Genomic DNA, 23,415 nt, shown 5'->3' with positions numbered 1-23,415 from the left:
CTTTGTATCATTATTTGTTGGCTGTGGTCAGACCATCAAGAAGCTGCTTAGAGATGGTATTTGAAGCCCCAGACAGACATATTAGGAATCAAAGCAGCTTCAATACTTCTGCTCCGTGTGAACAAAGAATACAGCAATATTAGTCCCTGATAAAGAATAAAATGCTGACAAATGTTGCATTTTCAAAAGCAGAATACCATTTCACTAGTCATGCTTTGGAGGGGCTTCTTGGCACTTGTGCTACGTCCACGGACACAGTTCTCGACTTTGACTCCCTTCTTTCTTGGCACCAAAAATCACCACCGCAAACCTTGTGAAAAACATAAAAACCACCCAGCGGCTTTGTTCCCTTTAAATAGTTTGGCTGATGAGCTGACAACACGGTGGCGCAGGTGGTAGAGCTGCTGCCTCACAGCGAACAGGTTACCCTGGATCAAATCCCAGTCCGGGGGCCTTTCTGGGTGAAGTTTGCATGTTCTCTCTGTGCATGCGTGGGTTTTCTCCAAGTACTCTGGTTTCCTCCCACAGACTAAAACATGATTAATAACTCTAAATTGTCTCTAGGTGTGAGTGAGAGCGTGAATGGTTGTCTCTATGTGTCCCTGTGATGCACTGGACCTGTCCTGGGTGTCCCCTGCCTCTAACACAGTGACTGCTGGACATGGGCACCGGCGACCCCCGTGACCCAAAAAGGAAGAAGCGGGTAAAGATAATGGATGGATGGATGGATGATCTGTAAGGGTAAACAAGTTACAGACACAGTCAGGCTTAGAAAATGCAGAAAAGGAAGCGGGCAGCGCAGTAGCTTAGTGGTTAGTACTGTTGCTTCACAGCAAGAAGGTCCTGAGTTGGGCCTGAGGTTTTCTCTGGGTACTACGGGTTCTTCCAATAATAATAATAATATTTTTTTAAAAACATACACATGTAGGCTGCCTTCAAGGCCAGACCCCCTTAAAAAAATTATTGTGATCTCAGTGGGATTTTCAGGGTAAATAAATGTTTTAATATAAATAATTCTCTTCTGACATGAACACATTTTCCCAGAAACAAACTTTTATTTGACACATTGCAAGTAAAACAATAGTTTTTTTCTTTAAGAAACTTCAGTAAACATTATCATAAGACTAAAAAAAATTATTTTTCCAGTTTTGAGTCTTTGTCACCGCTACACTTTGAAAATGACACTAATTGAACAAACGTACAAAACCATCTGCAGGAGTAATGGGCCAGTTGAGTCAACAGAGTTCTAAGGGAATGTCTTGAAAGTCCATGCATCTGTACTGTCCAGAAATCATTTGCTTTATAGACAGAAAAGATTAGAAATAAAATAAAGATCCAGTCAATGCAACGTTTAAACAGAAGGCATGGACTGTCCAATGGCCCCTCCTCTGTAGTCAGTGATGTGTTTCCAGCTCCACTATGGTCCACTCTCCCTGTGGAGATGCAGCATCTTCTGGAGAAAAGCTGGTTACTGTGATGCTGGTAGAGGAGTCATCCATGGGGGAGATCAGCTCGGCCCATCGTTTAAACGTCTCTCCCTCTGGTGACAGAAAGGCCTGCGAGTCCAGGTAGTCACGAGACAAAGACAGGGTCTGCTTGATGAGGTACTGGGCCAGGTTGAGCTCCTCGGGCACAGGGTTTATGACGCCCAGGTTGGACTTGTGATCTGAGAGAAGCTGCCGCAGCAGACTCCAGTCTCGCTTCACAAACTCACTGTTTCTGTCCTGGTCTTTCAGTTTGTCTTCATCCGCCTGTTGCTTACCACTGCTGTCCTTGTCTGAGCAGCACTCAAATGCTTCTCCGATGTCCGTCTCGTAAATGGGAGAGAGGACTTTAGATGGCCGGCGCTCAGGATTGCTGGTTTGATCCAATCTGACACAATCATTGTCGCCTAAAAACAATTAACAATACTGCTAAATGACAAACAGAAGCACTCGTCCACAGCTCCTTCAGTTCAGATGACTACAAACAACAAAAGGAAACTGAGAACTCCGTTTACCCTTAATGCAGCTGTGCCCTTTCAAATTTATCCAATAGTGATGTCATGTGGGACCAGTGAGGAAGAACATATATGACGGCTACAGTTAACAGGCAGCACCAAAATCAGTCACTTTGGCTAAATGTGCATGCTAAAGGGTAAACTGTTGCTTTAAAGGTAATAAATACAAAGGAACGCCTTTCTGGATGCATCTCTTTATCCACTTGTTAAAGTAAAAGAAGTCATGCACTGCCAGCACCGGTGAGCTTCGATATGTTGTAAAACCTACGTGCAGTTCTACACAACAGACTTGAATACGGTCACAAAAATGCATTAGCAAGCAATACTGAGAATACTTAGCACAAAACATGGTTAACAGCCAAGTTCTCTTTTGATGTCTTCTAATTTTTTAAACATTTATAAACTAGCAACTGATGTTAGCTAATATCTATCTGATGCTGAAAACAATAAATCACACATTTGCTTTGTAGGAACTGTAATGGTGCAGCATTATTGGTGCAAATATGGCAGTGAAAAGAGACATGGCAGAAGCTATGGCAGCAATCCCAGACAGACGTCACATACGTTAGAGGCTGCTGATGTTACAGGAGACAAAAGCTACTGAACAAAACTCAGAAACAATAAAAGGCTTTTCTTTAAACTCATGAATGCATCAGTTCTACACAACTCTACTGGGTATGACAAACGGAAATGAAAAAACGAAAAACAAAGGATGACATGGATGAATTACAAACTAAGCATGATAACTGCATGCATGTGCGCCATGCAAAAGAATAAAACAAATAAAACGATGACTCAGGAGCAGGTACATTGTTGAGTAGAAATAATGAAATTCAGATTCAACACTTTTTAAGCAACTTGTTGTTTTTGTACAAATATTCTAGATGTGTGAACTTTTTAAAATAAAAATGACAGAAGTTATAATGGTACTACTTTTACATTTCAAAACTAACAAATAATTTAAAATATTCTTTGAAGGTGACGGCGATGACTGAAAACAAAAACATTAGTACTAAAATAATAAATCAGTACCAGTGTAGTTTACACTATAAATCAACAGGTCTAGAACGGTTTGTTTTACGGTATGATGAAGAACGTTTTAGCTCAAAATACTAATACTATAAAGAACGATAAGCCAAGTGTAATTAGCCTGGCAACAAACCATGGCAACTAGTTCTTAAAAAAAATTCCAGTATGAAGTGGTGAATGTTGGTCATCTGTTGCTAGTGTCTCCCTGCAGGTAGGAGTTCCTACATGTTTGCATATGTTCATTCTGCTACGTACGGATTATATTTCAGTAGATTTATCAGAATGTACTGCAGATCCTCCAGTCATGAAGCCAAAAGGGGGAAGTGGAAATAGTCTTAGTCTGTGCATGTTGTGAGCATAACAAGTAGTACTGACCTCCATTTTGATTTGTGGCTGTGTAAGAAAGGTCACCATCAGAAATTAGGTTGCCACATCCAAATCCAAAAATGGCTGCTGCTATATATGTAGATATGTTGTTAACCTTGTAAACTGGATAACTTCAAAAATAAACAAAGTGCCGATGTCCATTTCTGTGCGTGGCTGCATCTAGACATAAGAAGTCTATTTGTTGATAACCACATGTAAACCAACCACCTCTATCATTTGAAAAAAACTATACTTTACAGTTTTTATATCGCTTAAAAGTATTTTCCTTAAATGACTGTGTTGACTGAGCGTTAATATTAATTTATGGTGGCCAAGGCCCCCATTGGCCACTCCCTGGCTCCTCCACTGCACCAGATCCTCCACTCATTTGTCTTGGACAAGCAAAAAATAAAAACCTCCCTCTGTTCTCCTCCACAGAGTAACTCCTGCCCATTAGAAAATCATGCACCTAAAGGTTTACTTGCAGTCCCTGCTCCAGTTCCAGTCCAGAAAAACACTCCTCTAGAAAACTACAAACATTCACTGTTCTAATCCCTCAGCGACGAGGACATCGACGTACCGCTTGTTTTGTTTGGACAAAACCTTCAGAACGTGCGTTCTGCAGAACAGAAGTGGGGGGTTTTTCTGTTGGGGGGAAACTGAAAGAGACCTGCAGTGACACTGAAGCTCATGACCAGTCCACCTCCGTGCTGCCAGATCAGCAGCTAACTGAAGCGCCGAGATGGCAACGAGAAATAAAACATGGCTGAGGACGAGTTTAGGCTGTTCTGTTATTACACAGCAGCTGTGTGCCGTTTGTGACCTGTGCAAATAGTTAGCTGATAATAACTGGCATGAAAAAACAAAAAGTGCAAATAAATGTGCAAGTAAATATAGCACCAATTGTTTTGTTGTTTTCAATAAGTTGATGTTAAAATGTCTGGAGCACCGTGAGGTTCAACATGACTTATGGCTTGTGAAGGCCACAGACTCCTTCACTGTATAAAGACAAATGACAAATAAATAAAATGTATTTCTATGTACAGAAAAGTGCTTTGGTATATTTACAACCCATGCAGTATTTATTTATTCAACAAATCCAACTTGTTCCATCTTGAAACCTACTGTTTGTTCTGACTTTAGTGATTTGTTTGTTGCAGGCTTAATGTCAGACAGGTGTGGCTGATTGTTAGAATGAACCGAGCTTTAAAAACAGATTAATGTGGTGAATCTCAACAATAACTTAATGAATGGCTGAAATGGAAGCAAGATTCTAGTTGTGAAACAATAATGAGCTTTTGTGATCGAGTCTGAACTTGCTTTTCTAATTTTTACCTAGCTACTTCCTTTTCTTTGAAAGATGAATAAAGTTTATGTTGGACAAAGCTTGTCCAAACAGAATGAATTTTGTGAGATCAGATTTTGGGGTACAAGGGTAGGTTTGGATCTGGGGTCTAGGTGGGGGCTATGGATCATACATTACCTGGCGGAGACTGTGTAGCGGGTACAGGAGAGCCCCCTGTCAGCTGAGGCTCATTTAGGTCAAGGTGCAAATCAACTTTCTTGCTTTCTGAGGGTTCAGGATGAGCTTTGGTCATTGCTCCATTGTACTGTTCAGCGTGCCGCAGATCCAGGTGGCTCGGGCGCTCCAGGTGGCTCGGGCGCTCCAGGGGAGGCTGGTCTCTGGTGTCTGAGTTCACCTCGTCTGCCTGGATACAATTACTCTCCTGCGCTGGATCAAGGATCTCCGTGAGGAACACAGACTGTTTTTTGAGTTCCTCCTTCAGAGTATCGTACTTTGGATTGGTGGCTTGGAGAGGGCGGGGCAGGTGGTCCTGTTTGTCACTGGAACTGAACAGAGGTGTAGGAGAGTCGCACTCGAAAACACAGGGAGTTACAGCTCCGTCTGGATGTTGAGGAGGCGGCGTTTGGGCACCGCCTTCTTCTGAGACCAGCTCCTCACACTCGTCGACCGAGAGCAACACGGACCGACGGAAGTTGGACGGCTGGTAGTCGGGCTGCTCATCCTCCTGGTCTGCGCCGTCGTCAAATGCTAGATTGATGATCCCCTGAAAGTGCGGCGACGGCTCGGCTGGTTGCAGCGAAGCCTCACCTGGAATCACTTCAACTTCAGACCTCTCGTCTTCTGTCTCCTCTTCATTGTCATCAACTTCCTCCTCCTCAGAAGACAAAGGCTGGCGGTCAGGAATGGACTTTCTAGTTGCAGGGACCTCATCTTCTTTGTACTCCTTTATTGGAACATCCTCTCTTTGCAACCAAGATGGAGGACGCCATCGTCCTCCTTCCTCCTCGCTTGTGGTTTCTGCCTCTTTGCTACGAAGCCGCACCTCCACTCTCAAGCCAGCCCCACATTCATACATCTTCAACTCCTCTGGGGTACTGGTATCGCTGCTGCTGTGACCCAGGAAGTCGTGGCAGAGCATGGTGCCGCACTTGGACACGCCCCTATCGTTGGAGCAGTCGTCATCCTGAGAGCCTCCAGCGTCGTAATCCTCGGAGCGGGGCTTGATGTCGTCTGAAGACGTGGTGTGTGTGCTGCCAGTCTCAGACTGCGGGCTGACCTGGTGGTTGACTCCGCTCCAGGAGTCCTCCAGGGGAGTGCCGGTGCTCCTCGTGCTACAAGGGTTGCTTACTGGGTGTTCCTTTGGGGAGCTAACGTTGACAGCTTGTCCTCCACTGATCCCACCACTTTGAAACGGTTTCACTTTAGTCTCGTTTGTCTGCTTGAATGAGTCATCAGAAAACGTAACGTGGTGGATGTTGTCAGCTGTTGGTGTGACGCTGCCCTCATCTTCAGGACTAGCGTTGATTCCTGAATCTGGTTCAGACTTGTGGAGAATCTGCTGGGGGCTGTTTTCCAGAGGATGAGGTGTCTCTACTCCTTGCTTTGTTGGTTGTGTCCTGTCTTTTTGCTCCACATGATCAGAACCTTCAACTGGACCAAGATCAGTTTTATATTCTGCTTTTTTACAGTTCAGTTTTTTTCTTTCTGGTACTATGGATGAAGCAGCAGTAGAAGTTTTGGTGGGTTTTGGTGGTGCTTTCTCTGTGGCTAATTCACAACCACTCTTTGGCTTTTTACCAGACTTGGCAGCTTCTACTAAAGGTAGCTTAAAGGGCGTCAAAGAGACTTTAGCTGGTTTAGGCTTAGCTGTGACTCCATTTGCAGAAGCAGGCTTTGTGATCTTTTTAGAAGTATCACTGACAGTTTTATCTGTTCCTGAGGATTTCGGAACATCCTTTTTGTCTTCTTTCCTGGGAGAAGCTGGCTTTTTCATAGAAGCTCCCAGCTTTGAGACTAAATCAAAGAAAAATTGAAAAACAAAACATTATTTGCTATAGTTCATAAGCAGACAGCACATTTATTAAGACTGAAGAGCTCACCATGATGGTCAGATGTTCCTCTTCCCTTGGTGTCTGGTCTCATCACTCCAGCTGGCTTCTCTGGAGGACCAGCTTTGGCTTTAGTGGGGTCTCTCATACTCGACTTATGGGTAAGACTGCTGAAACAAGCAAAATCACAGAGCAACAAAGTAACTACTAATGATTTTGCCACAATACCATATGTAGAAAAATGTTTTTTTTAAATCTTGTAAATTTGAAAACAGCTGAAGAGAAAGTTAATTATGCCAAGATGCATATGTTATATACAGTACCTATGCCAAGATGGCCACACCCAGCCAGGCTGCAGTTTGATTGGCTCCCAGTAAAAACCCAGTTTTTGTTAGTTTTGGAAACGACTCTGTGTCTGACTCTGCTCACCTTAAGCATATGAATTATAGCCAAACCAAACTTATGAGCAGAAGAGAGTGTTTAACTCTGGATGCAGCAGCTATCGACAACAATTTGAAAACTATGCTCGGCAGACTGCAGCTTCTGCGGACATCAGGGTGGAGGCAGCAGTGCTCTAATGGGAAGAGGAGGCGTTCTGCCTGGGGAAAAAGAGGAGAAGCCGTGTGGTGTACTAGGGAGACTGAAGACTAAGGCTAACAGACTACCAACTCCATCTCTCTTCCTGTCCAATGTTCACTCCTTTAAAAACAAGCTGGAGGAGATGAGGAAATGAGCTGTACTCTATCTCACAGAGACATGGCTTAATAATAACATGCTGACTCAGCGTTCCAGCTGGATGATAGACTTTTTTTTTTGGGTGGACTGTTACAGCAAGCTAACGAGCAAGACACATGGAGGCAGAGTGTATGTGTCTACGTAAACAAAGGTTGGTCCACAAACTGCGTTCTGATAAACAGCCCCTGCTCCGACGCTTTAGAACAACTGACTGAAATGTCGACCACATTCTTTACCTCGGGAGTTTACGGCGGTGTTTATCATTGTTGTTTATATAGTCAAGTCAAGTCAACTTTATTTATAGAGCACATTTAAAACAGAACCTGTTATCAAAGTGCTTAACAACAACAACAACATAGCCCAGGATGCTAACGCTAAAGACGCCCTACGAGAGCTACATGATAACATCAACTCACAGCAAAACAAACACCTGGAGGCTTTTTACGTGGTGGCTGGTGATTTTAATCACGTAAACCTGAAAGTCACTGTGCCATGACATTATCAGCATGTGACCATACCAACACGATGAAATAACACACTAGACCGTGTTCACACCGACATACAAGACGCATGCAAAGCTGTAACCTGCCCCCTACTCGGCCTCTGATCACATCTCCATCTTTCTGGACCCTGTCTACCTCCCCCTGCAAGACGTTCCAGACCAACACAGAAAATCAACATTGTGTGACCCAGCGACAGTGACTCTATTGCAGTACTGTTTTGCATGTGCAGACTGACAGGTCTTCAGGGAGGCCGCTGTAAATAAGGGAGAACAGGATCTGGAAGAATACACATCTGCTGTCTTCGGATACATCAGCAAGTGTGTTGATGATGCCACCACCACCAGGACTGTGAAGTGCTACCCTAACCAGAAACCCTGGCTGAATGCAGAGGTTCGTACCCTACTGAAAGCCAAGGATACTGCCTTCAGGTCTGGTGACTCACAGGAAATGGGGAGGGCAAGGAAAGAGCTGGCTGCTGGTATAAAGAGGGCCAAAGCAATGTATGCATAGAAGATCCAAGGATATTTCTCCTCAAAAGACCCACGAAGCATGTGGAGGGGCATTAAGTGCATCACAGACAATAAAAGTGGTGGTACACAATGGGGACCCATCACTGCCTGATGCTCTCATCAGGTTCTATGCCAACTTTGAAGACCCAAATAGACCACCCAGCACCAGACTCAGCTCATCATTGGAAGAGAAGTTCCTCAGCATGACCTCAGCAAAAGTAAGGAGCACTTTCAGGAGGATTAATCCTCACGAAGCAAATGGCCCAGACAACATTCCCGGGAAGGTGCTGAAAGACTGTGCTGATCAGCTCTGCGAGGTGCTAGCCGACATTTTAACTCCTCCCTCACCCTGGCAACAGTTCCCACCTGCCTGAAGACCACCACCATCATCCCATTTCCTAAGAGCTCTTCAGAGAAAGGTCTAAATGACTACCGGCCAGTAGCCCTCACCCCGATAAGTCAGTAAATGCTTCGAAAGACTGGTCATGGCCAACATCAAAGCTACCATCGACATCAGCCAGGACCCTCACCAGGATGCATACCGCAAGAATCGATCAACAGAAGACACCATCTCCTCTGTGGAGTTCTGCAGAGAGTGGTGAAGGCTGCAGTCAGCCTCCCCACAATCATAGACATTTACATCTCCAGATGCAAGAAAAGAGCCACATGCATCATGAAGGACCCCACTCATCCAGCACACACACTTTTTACCCCACTCCCCTCAGGCAGGAGGTTGTGGAGCATTAAGTGTAGAACCAATAAAACTGAGGAACAGCTTCTACCCTGAGGCTGTTAGACTCATGAATCTCTAACCAGAATTATCACAGTGGGGAGAAAAAAAAATCACTATAATGCCACGTTGATTGGTGACATGTGCTGCTGATTATTTCATGCTACTGTGTTCATCCGTACTCATCGTACTCACAAGACCCTCGGAGCATGTGGAGGGGTAATAAGTGCATAACAGATTATAAAGGAAGGAGTGAACAATGCCCCAAAGACTCATCTCTGCTTGATGCCCTCAACAAGTTCTATGCACGCTTTGAAGACCCGAACAGACCACCCAGCACCAGACTTACCTCCCCACCGGATGAAGAGCATCTCAGCGTGACCTCAGCCGAAGTAAGGAGTACTTTCAGGAGGATTAATCCGCACAAAGCAACTGGCCCAGACAACATCCCCGGAAAAGTGTTGAAGGAATGTGCTGATCAACTCTGAGAGGTGCTGGCAGACATCTTTAATACCTCACTTACCTTGGAGACAGTTCCCACCTGCCTGAAGACTGCCACCATCATCCCAGTCCCAAAAAGCTCTACAGTTACTGGTCTGAATGACTATCGGCCAGTGGCCCTCACCCCGATAGTTGCTAAATGCTTCGAAAAACTGGTCATGACTCACATCAAAACAACCATCAACATCAACGAGGACTCTCATCAGTATGCATACCGTGAGAACCGATCAACAGAGGATGCCATCTCCTCTGTGGTTCAGACTGCGCTCAACCACCAGGAGCAGAAAAACTCTTACGTCCGTATGCTCTTTATGGACTTCACATCCGCCTTCAACACCATGATCCCCCAAACCCTGATGGACAAACTATCCACACTAGGACTAAACCCCTCCATTTGCAACTGGGTACTAGACTTCTTAACAAGCAGACCACAGTTAGTGAGGATCCACAACTTCTCCTACTCCACCATAACTCTCAGCACTGGCTCTCCTCAGGGACATGTGTTGAGGCCCCTCCTGTTTACTCTGCTCACGTATGATTGTGCAGCTACCCATCCAGGCTGTCACATTGTAAAGTTTCCAGATGATACAGCGGTGGTGGGATGCATCACAAACAATGATGAGTCCAGCTACAGGCAAGAAGTGGAACACCTGGAGAGCTGGTGCAAAGAGAATAACCTTCACATCAATGTGAAGAAGACAAAGGAGATGATTGTGGACTTCAGAAGGAACAAAAACATTTACACCCCCCTCAACATAAGAGGATCTGCGGTGGAAGTGGTCTCCAGCTGCAATTACTTGGGTGTACACATGAATGACAACCTCAGCTGGAGCAACACCACCACCAGCCTGATCAAGAAAGCTCATCAGAGACTCTACTTCCTCAGGTGGCTGAGACAAGCTGGTCTGGGAAGCTCAGTCCTCACCTCCTTCTACAGGTGTGCAGTGGAGAGCATCCTGTGCTCCAGCATCAACGTGTGGCATGGAGGCTGCACAGCTGCAGAAAGAAAAGCTTTGCAGAGTGATGAAGGCTGCACAGAAGACTGTCGGAGTCAGCCTCCCCACCATCGCAGACATCTACGCCTCTAGATGCAGGAAGAGGGCTACCTGCATCATGAAGGACCTCACTCACCCAGCACACACACTTTTTGCCCCACTCCCCTCAGGAAGGAGGTTGAGGAGCATTAAGTGTAGAACCACTAGACTGAGGAACAGCTTCTACCCTGAGGCTGTTAGACTCATGAATCTCTAACTAGAATAATCACTGTGAAAAACCACATCATGTTGCTGCTGATCTGTTTCAATGTTGATGTGTTCATGCGTGCACATCAGCTCACACAGACTAATGTTCATGTTTGTGCTGATGTTCAATGTTTTTATGTTATGAGTGCTTAGTGTACATTTAGTTGATGTTTTTCTTAGTTCATATCTTAGATGTTATTACTGTTTTTCTTATACATTTTATTGTTGGATGTAACTGGGACCCTGTGTACATAATTTCGCTCCACCACATGTACCACATGAGGTGCGAATGACAATAAAGAGTCTCTGACTCTTGACTCTCTGATCTACTCAAGACTCATGTTCATGCTGCTGTTGTTTGGCGTATCGTTTTTGTACTATTAGTGTTTAGTGTATTTCTTAGTTTATGGTTTCTTTTTTTACTATTTATATTTTTGCTATTGTTGGATGTAACTGGGACCCTGTGTACATAATTTCGTTCCACCTCATGTAGCACATGTGATGCGAATGATAATAAAACCTACTTGAACTTCAACTTAATTCCGAACTAGTCAAATGTAATTTTCTGTGAAAGTGCAGTGGATGCTTTTTGCTAAAAACTCCTGAAGAAGCTGAAATTAAGATGATGAAAAAGGTTTCACCGCTAAACTGTTAATGCGAGCATACCGGTAATTTGAGCAGCTGGCATTTGATGGCAGGAAAATAAAAGCAGAAATGTGCCGAAAAAGCTGAACAGAAAATAAATAGTTAATTAACTGAAATAGGCGAAAAGACTTCTTTCGGCTGCTTCATTCTTCAGGGGTCTCCACAATGAACTAACTCACACGTCCAGATGAAATGATTAACCTTTTTGGTTATCTACCTGGATGATTGAGCCTACAAACCTTTTTCTGAACCATTTTGGCCTTGGTGTCCTCAGGCTGTTTCTGAGAGTAGCAAGTCGGCCATCTGGCCTAAAACATTTGATTGTTAATCATGATGATTGATTGTTTTGGACAGATGGGTCATTTTGCAGGGCAGCACGGTGGCACAACTGGTAGAGCTGCTGCCTCTCAGCGAGCAGGTCCTTGGTTCAAACCCCGGTCCAGGGGCCTTCTGGGTGGAGTTTGCATGTTCTCTCCGTGCATGCGTGGGTTTTCTCCGGGTACTCCGGTTTCCTCCCACAGTCCAAAAACATGCATGTTAGGCTGATTGGTAACTCTAAATTGTCTCTAGGTGTGAGTGAGAAAGTGAATGGTTGTTTGTCTCGTTTGTCTCTATGTGGCCCTGTGATGGACTTGCGACCCGTCCAGGGTGTACCCCGCCCCTCGCACAGTGATTGCTGGACATGGGCACCAGCGACCCCCGTGACCCAAAATGGAATAAACGGGTAAAGATAATGGATGGATGGATGGATGGATGGGTCATTTTGCATGTGTTAAAAGCCTGCTTCTGAGATTCCAACCGAAGGTTGGCTCTACACAGCAATGAAGGCTACTTATGGGACAGATCTTGTTGGCAGGCCACAGACAGATGAAGTCTTCTGGATGGAAGACGAAACGTGTCTCCCTTAAAGAAACTGGTCCAGATGAAATGATTTAATGGTTATATTATTATCTACCTGGATGACTGAGCCTACAAACCTTTTTCACACCAAGACTTGTAATTGTTTTTACACCAAATGCCCTTCCTGATCCTGACACAACCACAAACCACCGAGCTACCACAGCCCTCTGTGTGGAGCAGAGAGCTGCTGTTTAGAGCACACAGTGGAACAGATGGTGCAGGTTAAGAGTCTTGCTCAAGGGCTCAGAGTGGGCCAAATGAGGGTGGAGGAAAGGGTGAATGCTTCACCTGTTCAGTGTCTTGCCCAGGGACACTTCAGCATGTGACTGCTGGTGGAATAGAACCCCAAACTCTTGCATTGGAGGACCACTGATCTAACCACTTAGCCACGGCCAAAAAAAGCTGAACTTTTGCAGAAAATAGCTAAAAAACCCAGCAGAAATGGTCAGAAAGAAGCTGCAAGAAGCTGAAATCAGCTGAAGGAAAAAATTTTTTTCTATGAGAAAAGCATGGCTGAAAAGGCTAAATATTTCAAAAAGTACAAATTGCACAAATACCAAAAGTCTTAACAAGATGGAAAGTCCTGAATAAGCTGAACGTTTTGATTCAGGAATAATTGAAATATGAGTGAGTTACGGTCTGAAATACGAATAGAAAAAAAGTGGATTTCAGTCGTGAGAATGATTGAGAAACATTCACCACCACCAGGTGGCAACATTTGTTTTCAATTCCATTTTACTGAGGACAAGCTTCTGAAGCATGATAAAACTAAGTACTCCTCTTTGAACTCTGAAGATTGAGATATATTAAATACTTGTATGAGTCTTAAAATAGGGGAATACATGACATTTGACAAAACTAAAAAAGTCTAAAATCAATGTGAAAAAAGTAAATCTGCTGCTACTTAAGGCTGGAGCTGAAAAGTAGAATGGTTTTCCTTTCATCCATTTAGAAACTAATATCCAACGCCCCCAGCCCACATCAATTTAGCTTCATCGCAGACACTTAACTCTACTTACAGCCATTATAATCAGTGCAGGCTCCTCTGTTAAAGCGGGCACTTTGCTGATCTGAAGCATCCAGCTGCGTTAACACATCCAAGGAGAGAAGACGTTAGTGAGGATCGTAGAGAAACAACTGTTGTTGCTCATTCAACTGGTCTTAAGGTCATTTACAAACCACTGGTAGTCGATCCCAATAAATTTAACCCAAGGTCAGACTGTGCAAAGCTCCGAAAAAATGCAAAAACCTCAAAAGTTCCTTCTCAGACTTTACATGCTGGAACATGTTAAACATGATGGGGCGAACATCTTGGGTCCAGAAAGTCACAGGTTTAATTCCACACTGTACCCCTGTGTCGTGTTGTCCATGAGCAAGACACTGACTCCTCATCTGCTCTCCGGAGGCTTAAATCACTGACCCTAGCTACATCTGTGTGCATTTCACATGAGCGATGTCAAATTGTGTCATTGATGACAAAAATGACGACAACAAATTGCACTTTCTTCATGGCAAGTGCAATAAAAAAAGACTGCACAAGAAGGATTTGTTGTGTTGCATCAAACAAACAACAACATTTCTGGAACAATGATCTTTAAAAGGGACAAGATGAAAGTGCGGATTATTAGTTATAAAGCACAAAAACAAAGTTTGGTGAAAAACAAGAATTTGCTCCAACACCAAAACAAGAGTCAAGCACAGTGGTGGAGGGTTGATGATTCTGGCTCGTTTTGTAGCCTGAAGTCCTGGACCCCATTTCCAGCAGGACGGGTCATTTATCAACACAATGATCTCAAACACAGCAGCAAATCTACAACAGATTGGATGAAGAAGAAAAATACTGAAAGCTGCATTGACTCAAGGTGTTCAAGGTGAAATACTGCAGCTGAATCTTTGGAGAGCTGAAAGTGTAGAAGCAGCAGTTAAAGGACTTAAAGTAGTTTAAAGTTGCATTTTGGTGATGCTGTTGTTCATCTAAGGTTGTAGATAATACTGTTAAACCTTAGAATTGAAAGAATGTGGACCTGCTTATCATGACCACATGTTTTATCAAGAATGTTTTTCTGTGGATTTCAACTAATATCTGGGTTTTCAGTGACTATTGACAAAGTTCTCACTGTTCTTTGAGAGACAAATTAAACATTAATGTCTTTCATGGAAAGAGAGTTCAGATGATGCTAACTGTGAAACAGATATTTGTTTTAGCTTCTCTTAAGGACAAGAAGCTTGTCAGAACACAAAATGGTAGCCTTTGTCCTCCTAACAACAAAATGAAGTAAAAATACACACAAGTAACAATATATCGCATGTCCCATTTTACAAACATTTAGAAAACCAAAAACAATCTTGGGCGGCACGGTGGTGCAGTTGGTAAAGCTCTCAGCGAGAAGGTCGCTGGATGAAATCCTAGCCGGGGGGCTTTCAGGGTGGAGTTTGCATGTTCTCTCTGTGCATGCGTGGGTTTCCTCCGGGTACTCCAGTTTCCTCTCACAGACCAAAAACATGCATGTTAGTCTGATTAATAACTCTAAATTGTCCCTAGGTGTGAGTGAGAGAGTGAATAGTTGTTTGTCTCGTTTGTCTCTATGTGTCCCTGTGATGCTGTCCAGGGTATCCCCCGCCTCTCGCACAGTGACTGCTGGACATGGACACCAATGACCTCCCGTGAACCAAAAAGGAAGAAGCGAGTAAAAATGACGGATGGAAAAACAGTTTTATGCATCATTTCCTTAGTTCCTGTTAGTCAAAGTAAAACTGCAGGGACCTCTCAGAGAATTTAATATACAACAAAAACATCAAAAATACATGGATTCAGCTGTTCTTCCCTTTTATTTTACTGTATTTCTTTAGTTCAGCAGATGTATGGTAGAACCCATAACTCGGGGTCCCTGCAGCTTTGAGGACACCAAGTGTTGAGACTTCCACAGCACTGTTAGCCAAAATTACATAGACACTAAATTATAAGACTTAAAAACTTTATGGGGAGGAACACCCAACGACAAACTATTATACAACAATGCAGCAATCTACAGCAATGGCTTGGACAAGGAAAAACCTTGTATAATACTTGACCTTGATCTATGACTTTGACCTTGGAGCTTGGGTGATAAAAAGTGTACGCGATACAAATGATCTTGAACGGATCACAAGTTTTTTTATTGGGGCCGAGATGGTGTAGGGGCAGGGCAGCCGACTCGGGACCCAAAGGTCCTGGGTTCGATCCCCAGTCATTACACATCTCGTGGTGTCTCTGAGCAGGACACCCAATCCCGAAATGATCCCTGGGCAGCTTACATAGCTGCCCAATGCTCCACCTGGGTGTATCCCAGGTGCGAAGGGTTAAATGCAGAGAGACAATTTCGTCTTTGTATGGGAACATACAATGATGACAACACATAGCATTTTATTTTTTGGCTGGGACAAGAGAAAGTTTCTGTTTGTACTAATCAAATCCAGTGCATCTATACAGTTGTGTTGTTTGAAAAAAGTGCTTCTTCACTGAAATGTAAAAACAAACATTTTAAAAGTTTGCATCTAAAAAAAAAACCCACTGTGGAATCAGCCGACTCTTGAATTTTCTAATCAGACGTGCACGTCCTACAGACACATCGAGTCAACTTGTGGTTGGGCTGAGGAAAAAGTCTTCATGTTGACCTCAGACTGGTTCGAATATTTTAGTAAAAGTAAATCTCACCTGCTGGTCTTTGTTGGCTCTGATTTCTGAGGAGGTTTTGTCAGAGGAGATTTCTTCACTGCCTTGGCCTGAAGTTTGGGTTGTGGGCCTAAAACACACAACACAAATCACATAAAAAGTTACTGCAAGCTCAAGTTTTCATTTAGCTGCTCTACTTGATCAAAAGTTACAACACAAAACTATTTAATCGAACAGCAAACATTTGTGCCTTGTAAAACATGCAAAAAATAAAACAAAAGTATAAAAATATCAAATAAGTTATATAAAATAACTTTTTTTTACATGTAACTAAGGAAAAAATACAGAATCACTTTATTCTAAAGAAAATAAAAATGTGATTCGTATAAAATAAAACAACAACCAGTACATTAATACCAGTACATTAATACTCTTTGGGTTCGATAAAAAAGACAAACTTTAAGTCCAATTAAAATTTCAGGTCTCTCTTGTAAATGAGTCTTCGAGGCTCAATGGGATCGACTAACTTGTATAAATAAAGGTTGAATGAAAAAAGATGTGTAATATTTGCTGGCTTTATAATGGAGTCAATTTTTTAATAATGGAGTTAATTTTTGTTTTTAAGTTTTAATATTTTTTTCTGTCAGATGCGCCAATGATGCAATAAAGTATAATTTTACATTTATTTATTTATAAAATACTGACATGTTTTTTCCCTCAGCTTTATTTAGAAGAAATGTGTTGTTTTCCTTCTTCTTTTTAACTGCTTGTTTGATTTCCTGTAATATTGTAGCATTAGCCTGTTTTACATGTACAGTAGCATTATCATGTTTATATTGTAGATTAAGCCTGTTTATATTGTAGCATTAGCCTAATTTTGTACTTTTGTAGCCTTTTTAATGGTAGCATTAGCATGTTTATGTTGGAGCATTAGGCTGTTTATATTATAACATAAACCCGTTCTAATAACTGTAGCATTAGCCTGTTGATATTGTAGCAGTAGTTTGTATTGGGGACCAAGATGGGGTAGAGGCAGGGCAGCCGACCTGGGACCTGAAAGTCCCAGGCTCGATCCCCAGTCATTCCCACATGTCATGGAGTCTCTGAGCAAGATATTTAGTTAGCAAAGAATGTAGAAGAGGTTAAAAGAGTGTCAAAGTGATGTGCCTGAAGGTAGAAGTAGAAGGTCTGATGCAGGAGATAAAGGGACAAGAGGAAAATCTAGAATGTAGGACTGAGGGTTGCAACTCTAAATGTGGGGACAATGACAGGCAAAGGTAGAGAGCTGGCTGACATGATGCAGAGAAGAAAGGTAGATGTTTTATGTGTCCAAGAGACCAAGTGGAAGGGCAGCAAGGCTCACAGCATTGGAGCAGGGTTTAGACTGTTTTACCATGGTGTGGATAGAAAGAGAAATGGAGTATGGGCGGTCCTGAAGGAGGAGTTGGCAAATAATATAGTAGAGGTGAAAATAGTGTCAGATAGGGTGATGTGAGTGGTGGCGCAGAGGTTAGAAGATGGGCTTGTGATGGGAAAGTCGCAGGTTCACCTCCCGGTACCGTCAACATCAAAATGTGGGTGGAAAAGGTGAAACACCCACACCTCCCTCCACCCTCATTTGCCCCACTCTGGGCCCCTGAGCAAGGCCCTTAGCCCCCATCATCTGCTCCCTAAAACAAGTCTCTCTTGAAAATGAGTTCTCGTGACTCAATGAGACTACCTGGATAAATAAAGGGTAAATGAAAATGAAAAAAATGTGTCTGAAGGTAGAAGTAGAAGGTCTGATGCTAAATGTTGTCAGTGGTTATGCTCCACAGGTTGGATGTGATGTGGAGGAGAAAGATAAATTCTGGAAGGATCTGGATGAAGTGATAGAGAGTATCTCCAAGGAGAAGAGAGTGGTGATCAGAGAAGATCTGAATGGACATGTTGGTGAAGGAAACAGAGGGGATGAGGAAGTGATGGGTAGGCTTGGTGTCGAAGACAAAAAAAAACCAGGAAGGACAGATGGTGGTGGATTTTGCTAAGAGAATGGAAATGCTGTAGTCAACACTTAATTCCAAAAGAGGAAGGGACATAGAGTGACCTATAAGAGTGGAGGAAGGAGTACGCAGGTTGACTACATTCTGTGTAGAACACGTGTCAAACTCTAGGCCAAATGTGGCCCTCGTTGACATCTTGTCTGGCCCCCAAGATGATATGTGAAACATAAAATACTTCTATCGCTTGAATTTTTTTCAGTAATCTATGATGTCAAAAGCACAACAGAGAACATCAAATGAGACCAATCAAACTCTTACTGAGGAACCTGTGACCAAGAAAAGATGTTGAGTATCTGATTTAAGTTAATGTAGTTTCTGAAATTGGCCCTTAGTTTGAAAAATGTTTTAATTTTTGCTCCCTATTGTAAGTGAGTTTGACACCCCTGGTGTAGAAGAAGAAACCCGAGGGAGATTGGGGACTGCAGTGTTTCCCCTAGATAACTTACCATGGCGGTGAGACACACGTCTGAGCTGGGCAATGTTTGTACAAGAACGCGGAGTGGGGGTGTGACAGAGCCAGCTGAGCTGCACATTGTTTGTACTGACAGTTTTTGAGCAGGGTGTATGTGTGTGTGTTGGTTTGGGGGGGGGGGGGGGCAGCATGAGGGTTTAGTGTGAAGGAAGAGGCAGGTGAGTGCTGCCTTTAACATTTTAGCTTGCATGCCTGTACAGTAGTCCCTCGTTTATCTCAGGGGATCCGTACCTTGAAGACCTGCGATAAGTGAAAAACCACGAAATAGGATTAGTAGTACAAGTAGTAGTAGTAGTTTATTTTACTATTTATATGCAATATTCTAAACAATGTTTCTAAACTCTAAATTTTCTAAACAATGTTTCTAAACTCTCTAAAAGAGCACAGAATGTCATGATTTCAGCCCCCTGCCTCCTCTGCTCTTTGCTACTTGCAAGCGCTCTTGGCCACACCCATTTCTCCGCTGCACAGTGAACAGCTGATCAGCTGCAGCAGGAAGTTTATCCTGCAGTGTGAGCTGCAGAACGGTGCAGGAGGAAGCTTTTTCGGCAGCTCTGGGCTGCACAAATGTGCAGCGGGTGCTAAATAATTTAAAATTATTTATTTTAAATAAAAATTCCATGCCGATCGTGCGGCTCATCTATCAATGAGCCAACTGTGTGTCATGTCCAATCTTATTTGAAAAACTGCGATAGAGCTTGTCCGCAATAAACAAACTGCGAAGTAGCAAGGGAGTACTGTATTGCATGCAGCTAGCTTAGCACTATGTCAGTGCTGACGGGCGGAGGCGCGCGCAGTTCGGTTCAGTAGGTGGGGCGCTCGGTTCTGTTGACGGGGCGGGGCACCCTACTTGTGTAGTGGTAGAGGAAACACTGGACTGTAAGGCTGTGGCAGGGGAGAGCGTGGCCAGACAACATCGGATGGTTGTGTGTAGAATGACTGTTGTTGTGAAGAACAGCACAAGAGTAAAATCAGAGAAGAACAACAAATTATGGAAGCTGAAGAAGGAAGAATGTTGTGAGGAGTTCAGAAAGGTCTTGTTAAAGGTATAAACTGAATTATGTTTATATTGTGTCATTAGCTTGTTTTATCTGTAGCATTAGCATGCTTATGTTCTAGCATAAGTCGGTTTATATTGTAGCATTAGGCTATTTATTTTGTGTCCTGATGCATGCTCAATAATCCTCAATATTTATTTTGTGGTTAGCCTTTTTAATGGTAGCATTAGCCTGTTTAAGGACAGCCTGTTTATAGTTTAGCAATAGCTTTTACAGAAATATATATTATAATATAGGGCAGCACGGTGGCGCAACTGGTAGAGCTGCTGCCTCTCAGCGAGCAGGTCCTTGGTTCAAACCCCGGTCCAGGGGCCTTTCTGGGTGGAGTTTGTATGTTCTCTCCGTGCATGCGTGGATTTTCTCCGGGTACTCCGATTTCCTCCCACAGACCAAAAACATGCATGTTAGGCTGACTGGTAACTCTAAATTGTCCCTAGGTGTGAGTGAGAGAGTGAATGGTTGTTTGTGTCATTTGTCTCTATGTGGCCCTGTGACGGGACTTGCGACCCGTCCAGGGTGTACCCCGCCCCTCGCACAGTGATTGCTGGACATGGGCACCAGCGACCCCCGTGACCCAAAATGGAATAAGCGGGTAAAGATAATGGATGGATGGATATTATAATATAAGCCTACTTTAATAACTGTAGCATTAGCCTGTTAATAATGTATGTCATTCTGTGTCTGTTCCTCCTTCCTGTCTTCTCAAACCCCAGCCGGTCAAAGCAGATGTCCTGAGCCTGGTTCTGCTGGAGGTTTCTTCCTGTTAAAAGGAGTTTTTCCTTTCCACTGTCTCTTTGTGCTTGCTCAGGATGGGAGACTGTGATGAAGTGAAGCTTCAACACAATCTGCTGGCTTCCTTAGATAGAGAATTTTTACAGAATGGTTTTTATAATGTATGTTGATGTTTTTGTAGTGCCCTGGAACAACTTCTGTTCTGACTTGGTGCTAAATAAATAAACTGAACTGAATTCAGTTGAACATTTGTATCACTGTAAAGGCTCAGTACTCTGACACACCATTGCCCCATCTGTGTAAGACTTCAACCTCTGGTGTTTTTACGATTAGACAGACATAAACAAGCTGCTAAAGACAACTGCATGTTCTGTTGCCTTACAAAGCAACACTTGTACATAAAAAGGCTTTTATCTTCCAAAAATCCCTCTTAGTCATAGCACATCATTGGTTATACTAATTAAGCTGTGCTTCCTTTCTTTTTTGAGACACAGGCTTAGCTCTTAAGGTGCTGTTGACACTTCAGTTTGGCTGCTGTGATGCATTACATGGTAGTCAGTGTCAGCTACACTGAGAAAACATAAAGAAGTCAATAAAGAAAGTAAACCTGGAAAGGACTGAGTATCATTGTGAAGACTGCTGTCTCTGTTGTCCGGCGAGGTGCTGTCTGACGAGGCTGAAGCGCTGAGCTGCGTTTGGTTGGTGCTAGCGGACTTGCCACCCTTTCCTGCTGAGGTCATCTGAGTCTTTGTCGCCGCTGCTTGCCTAGTGGTTATACGGCTTGGGGGACAGATTTTAGGTCTTGCACCAGGGTTTAGCTTTGTTTCCTGCTCTTTCGCTCCATGAGAACCTCTGGGGCCGTTGGTGCTGGTTACATCTCGTTTGGCCCTCGCAGATCCTGTTCCATTAACAATTGGTGTGGCAGCTGATGAGGTCTTTGCTTTTGTTGCTACACTCTTATCTCCTGATTTCTTCACATTCTTTGCTTTGGATGCTTGACCATCTCCTGGTTTATTAACTGCACCCAGAGCATCAGATTTCATGGCTGACGTAGCAAAGTGAGAGGAAGAACTTCTGTTTTGAGACACCCTGTGGTTCCTGTGCACAGGACTCTCAGGCAGAGATGTGGAGCATTTTACAGCCTTTGACTGCAGGATAAAAATAAGCACAAGAGTCATGTAACTGCATTACAGTGCTGGGTTAGTCAACAAAGAAACAGCCCAGGAAATGGATAATATTAGATCAATTTACCAGACCATGAGAGACGAGGCTGTCATCTCGGACATCTGCTGAGGTTCTTTGGATCAGTGCTCCACAACTAAACCTACCTTCTGTTCTTTTTCATTTATTTTAAAACTTTCCATAATATTTTTTACTTTTAGACAGAACAAAAAGTACAAGCTAATCTTCTGACAGCATGCAGTGTATTTAGTATTTCATGTCTGATACTTTAGCTACAAATTAAGTCAGAGCACATCTGTTTGGAGAACCTCTGCTGCTCATTTTAATATTTACTAGTTTTGTGTACGGGTGGGGCATTTTTAACATATGACATTTAAACGCCACAGGCAGTAATTATAATGTACATGAAGCTAAAACTGACAGCTGTTGCTTTGTATCATCAGCTATTGTTACAGAATAAAATACATGTTTCTTTGTTTTGGTTCTTAAACAGCATGTCTTTAAATAAAAACAATTATTACCTGTGAGCTAGAGAATAATGGTTTTTTACAAAGTCTTCGATTGTCTCCTTTGTCAATAGCCTCTGTGAGAATAAGAAAAAAAGCAAATATGTATCAGCGATGAACTGATCAGTCCTTGACCTGCAAAATTAAAATATCCCAATCTGAGCCACTCTTTTTGTTCACAAAGGCCCTTATTTACAATATTCACCCCTCAATCACAACAAAATAAACATTAAAGCAATAAATGGATTAGTCATCTACACCTTGTAAGCACTCTCAGAAAGAAAGCATGGTTTCTAAAGAGTGAAACACAATCATCGTTATGTTAGCAATCTAGATCTGTAATCTAAACACATTGGCATGGCATGGATTGTAATGTAATTGATGCACACTGATACCAGTGAAGCAAATGATTCATGACGCGCATTTCACATCATTAGGTCAACACTGGCAGAATATCATTTGTATTTGTGAAAGCATCTTTCACAATCAGAACTACAGCAGCAGCAGTTCGAGCTTCATCCCATTAGAAACAAGCATGACACATCTGGTGCATTTGCCATGTCAGCGTGCACACATTAACCGCAGAGCTTCAGACACACAGGCAGAACCTCGCATTAAAGCTCGAGACATGTAAATGGGTCATCAGTTTCTGTTATCTCAATGCAGACACATTGCTTCAGTATCAGGCCGGGTTCTCAAGAAAATCAAAAAAATACATGTACATACATCAACATGACACATGAATACTGTGTGTGGGAGCAAAGCACTCCGAGATTAAAATAACTAGCTTTACCTGCAAGTATCCTCTCTCTGTGTTTGGTTGATAGTGTCTCCCATCCCTGTGTGTGGCGAATGGCATAAAAGGTCTGAAGCAGGAAGGTCCAGAGCCGCCCGTGTAGCATACGAACCTCTTGCCTGAATGGCTGGCAGTAACAGAGAGAGGCAGGAGAATGGAAGGGGTGAGCTATGGCATACATGAATCGGCAGCTGCTTCAAGAACCTTTCACCATGGCAACAAATACCCTCCCCTCCTCCCTTATTTCCATCCCTCCCCCCTGTCTGTGTTGCAGAATCCACCAGAGCTCCCTTGAGCACAATCTGTGACGTCATCAGCCGACGGGCACGTTCATGTTTCCTCACCTTGTTGTAAAAACAGGGCTGAAGGACAGGAAGGACCTACTTCTACTTTTGTGTGAACAACGCACACTTTTCAACAGCAGACCCAGATTAGTGAAGGCTGCTGGCAGACACCACTAGCT

At 43.2% G+C, this 23,415-nt stretch overlaps 1 protein-coding gene across 1 annotated transcript; it reads right to left on the bottom strand.

Annotated features, from left to right (window-relative positions):
- Positions 1–1,393: 1,393 nt before the first annotated feature.
- On the bottom strand, positions 1,394–23,163 carry btbd8 (BTB domain containing 8). Its single transcript, XM_037674362.1, has 7 exons — positions 22,950–23,163; positions 22,172–22,233; positions 21,076–21,616; positions 16,207–16,294; positions 6,800–6,918; positions 4,878–6,713; positions 1,394–1,891 (listed from the first exon to the last, which is right to left on the bottom strand). The coding sequence occupies exons 1-7, from the start codon at positions 23,131–23,133 to the stop codon at positions 1,395–1,397; spliced, it is 3,327 nt and encodes a 1,108-aa protein (XP_037530290.1). The 5' UTR covers positions 23,134–23,163; the 3' UTR covers position 1,394.
- Between the last annotated feature and the right edge of the window lie 252 nt (positions 23,164–23,415).

The sequence above is a fragment of the Nematolebias whitei genome, chromosome 3, assembly GCF_014905685.2.
Source record: "Nematolebias whitei isolate Nwh7 chromosome 3, NemWhi1, whole genome shotgun sequence".
In the NCBI taxonomy this organism is placed as follows: Eukaryota; Metazoa; Chordata; class Actinopteri; order Cyprinodontiformes; family Rivulidae; genus Nematolebias; species Nematolebias whitei.
The sequence above is the reverse complement of the archived record's forward strand: the minus strand, read 5'-3'. Positions and strand labels throughout refer to the sequence as shown.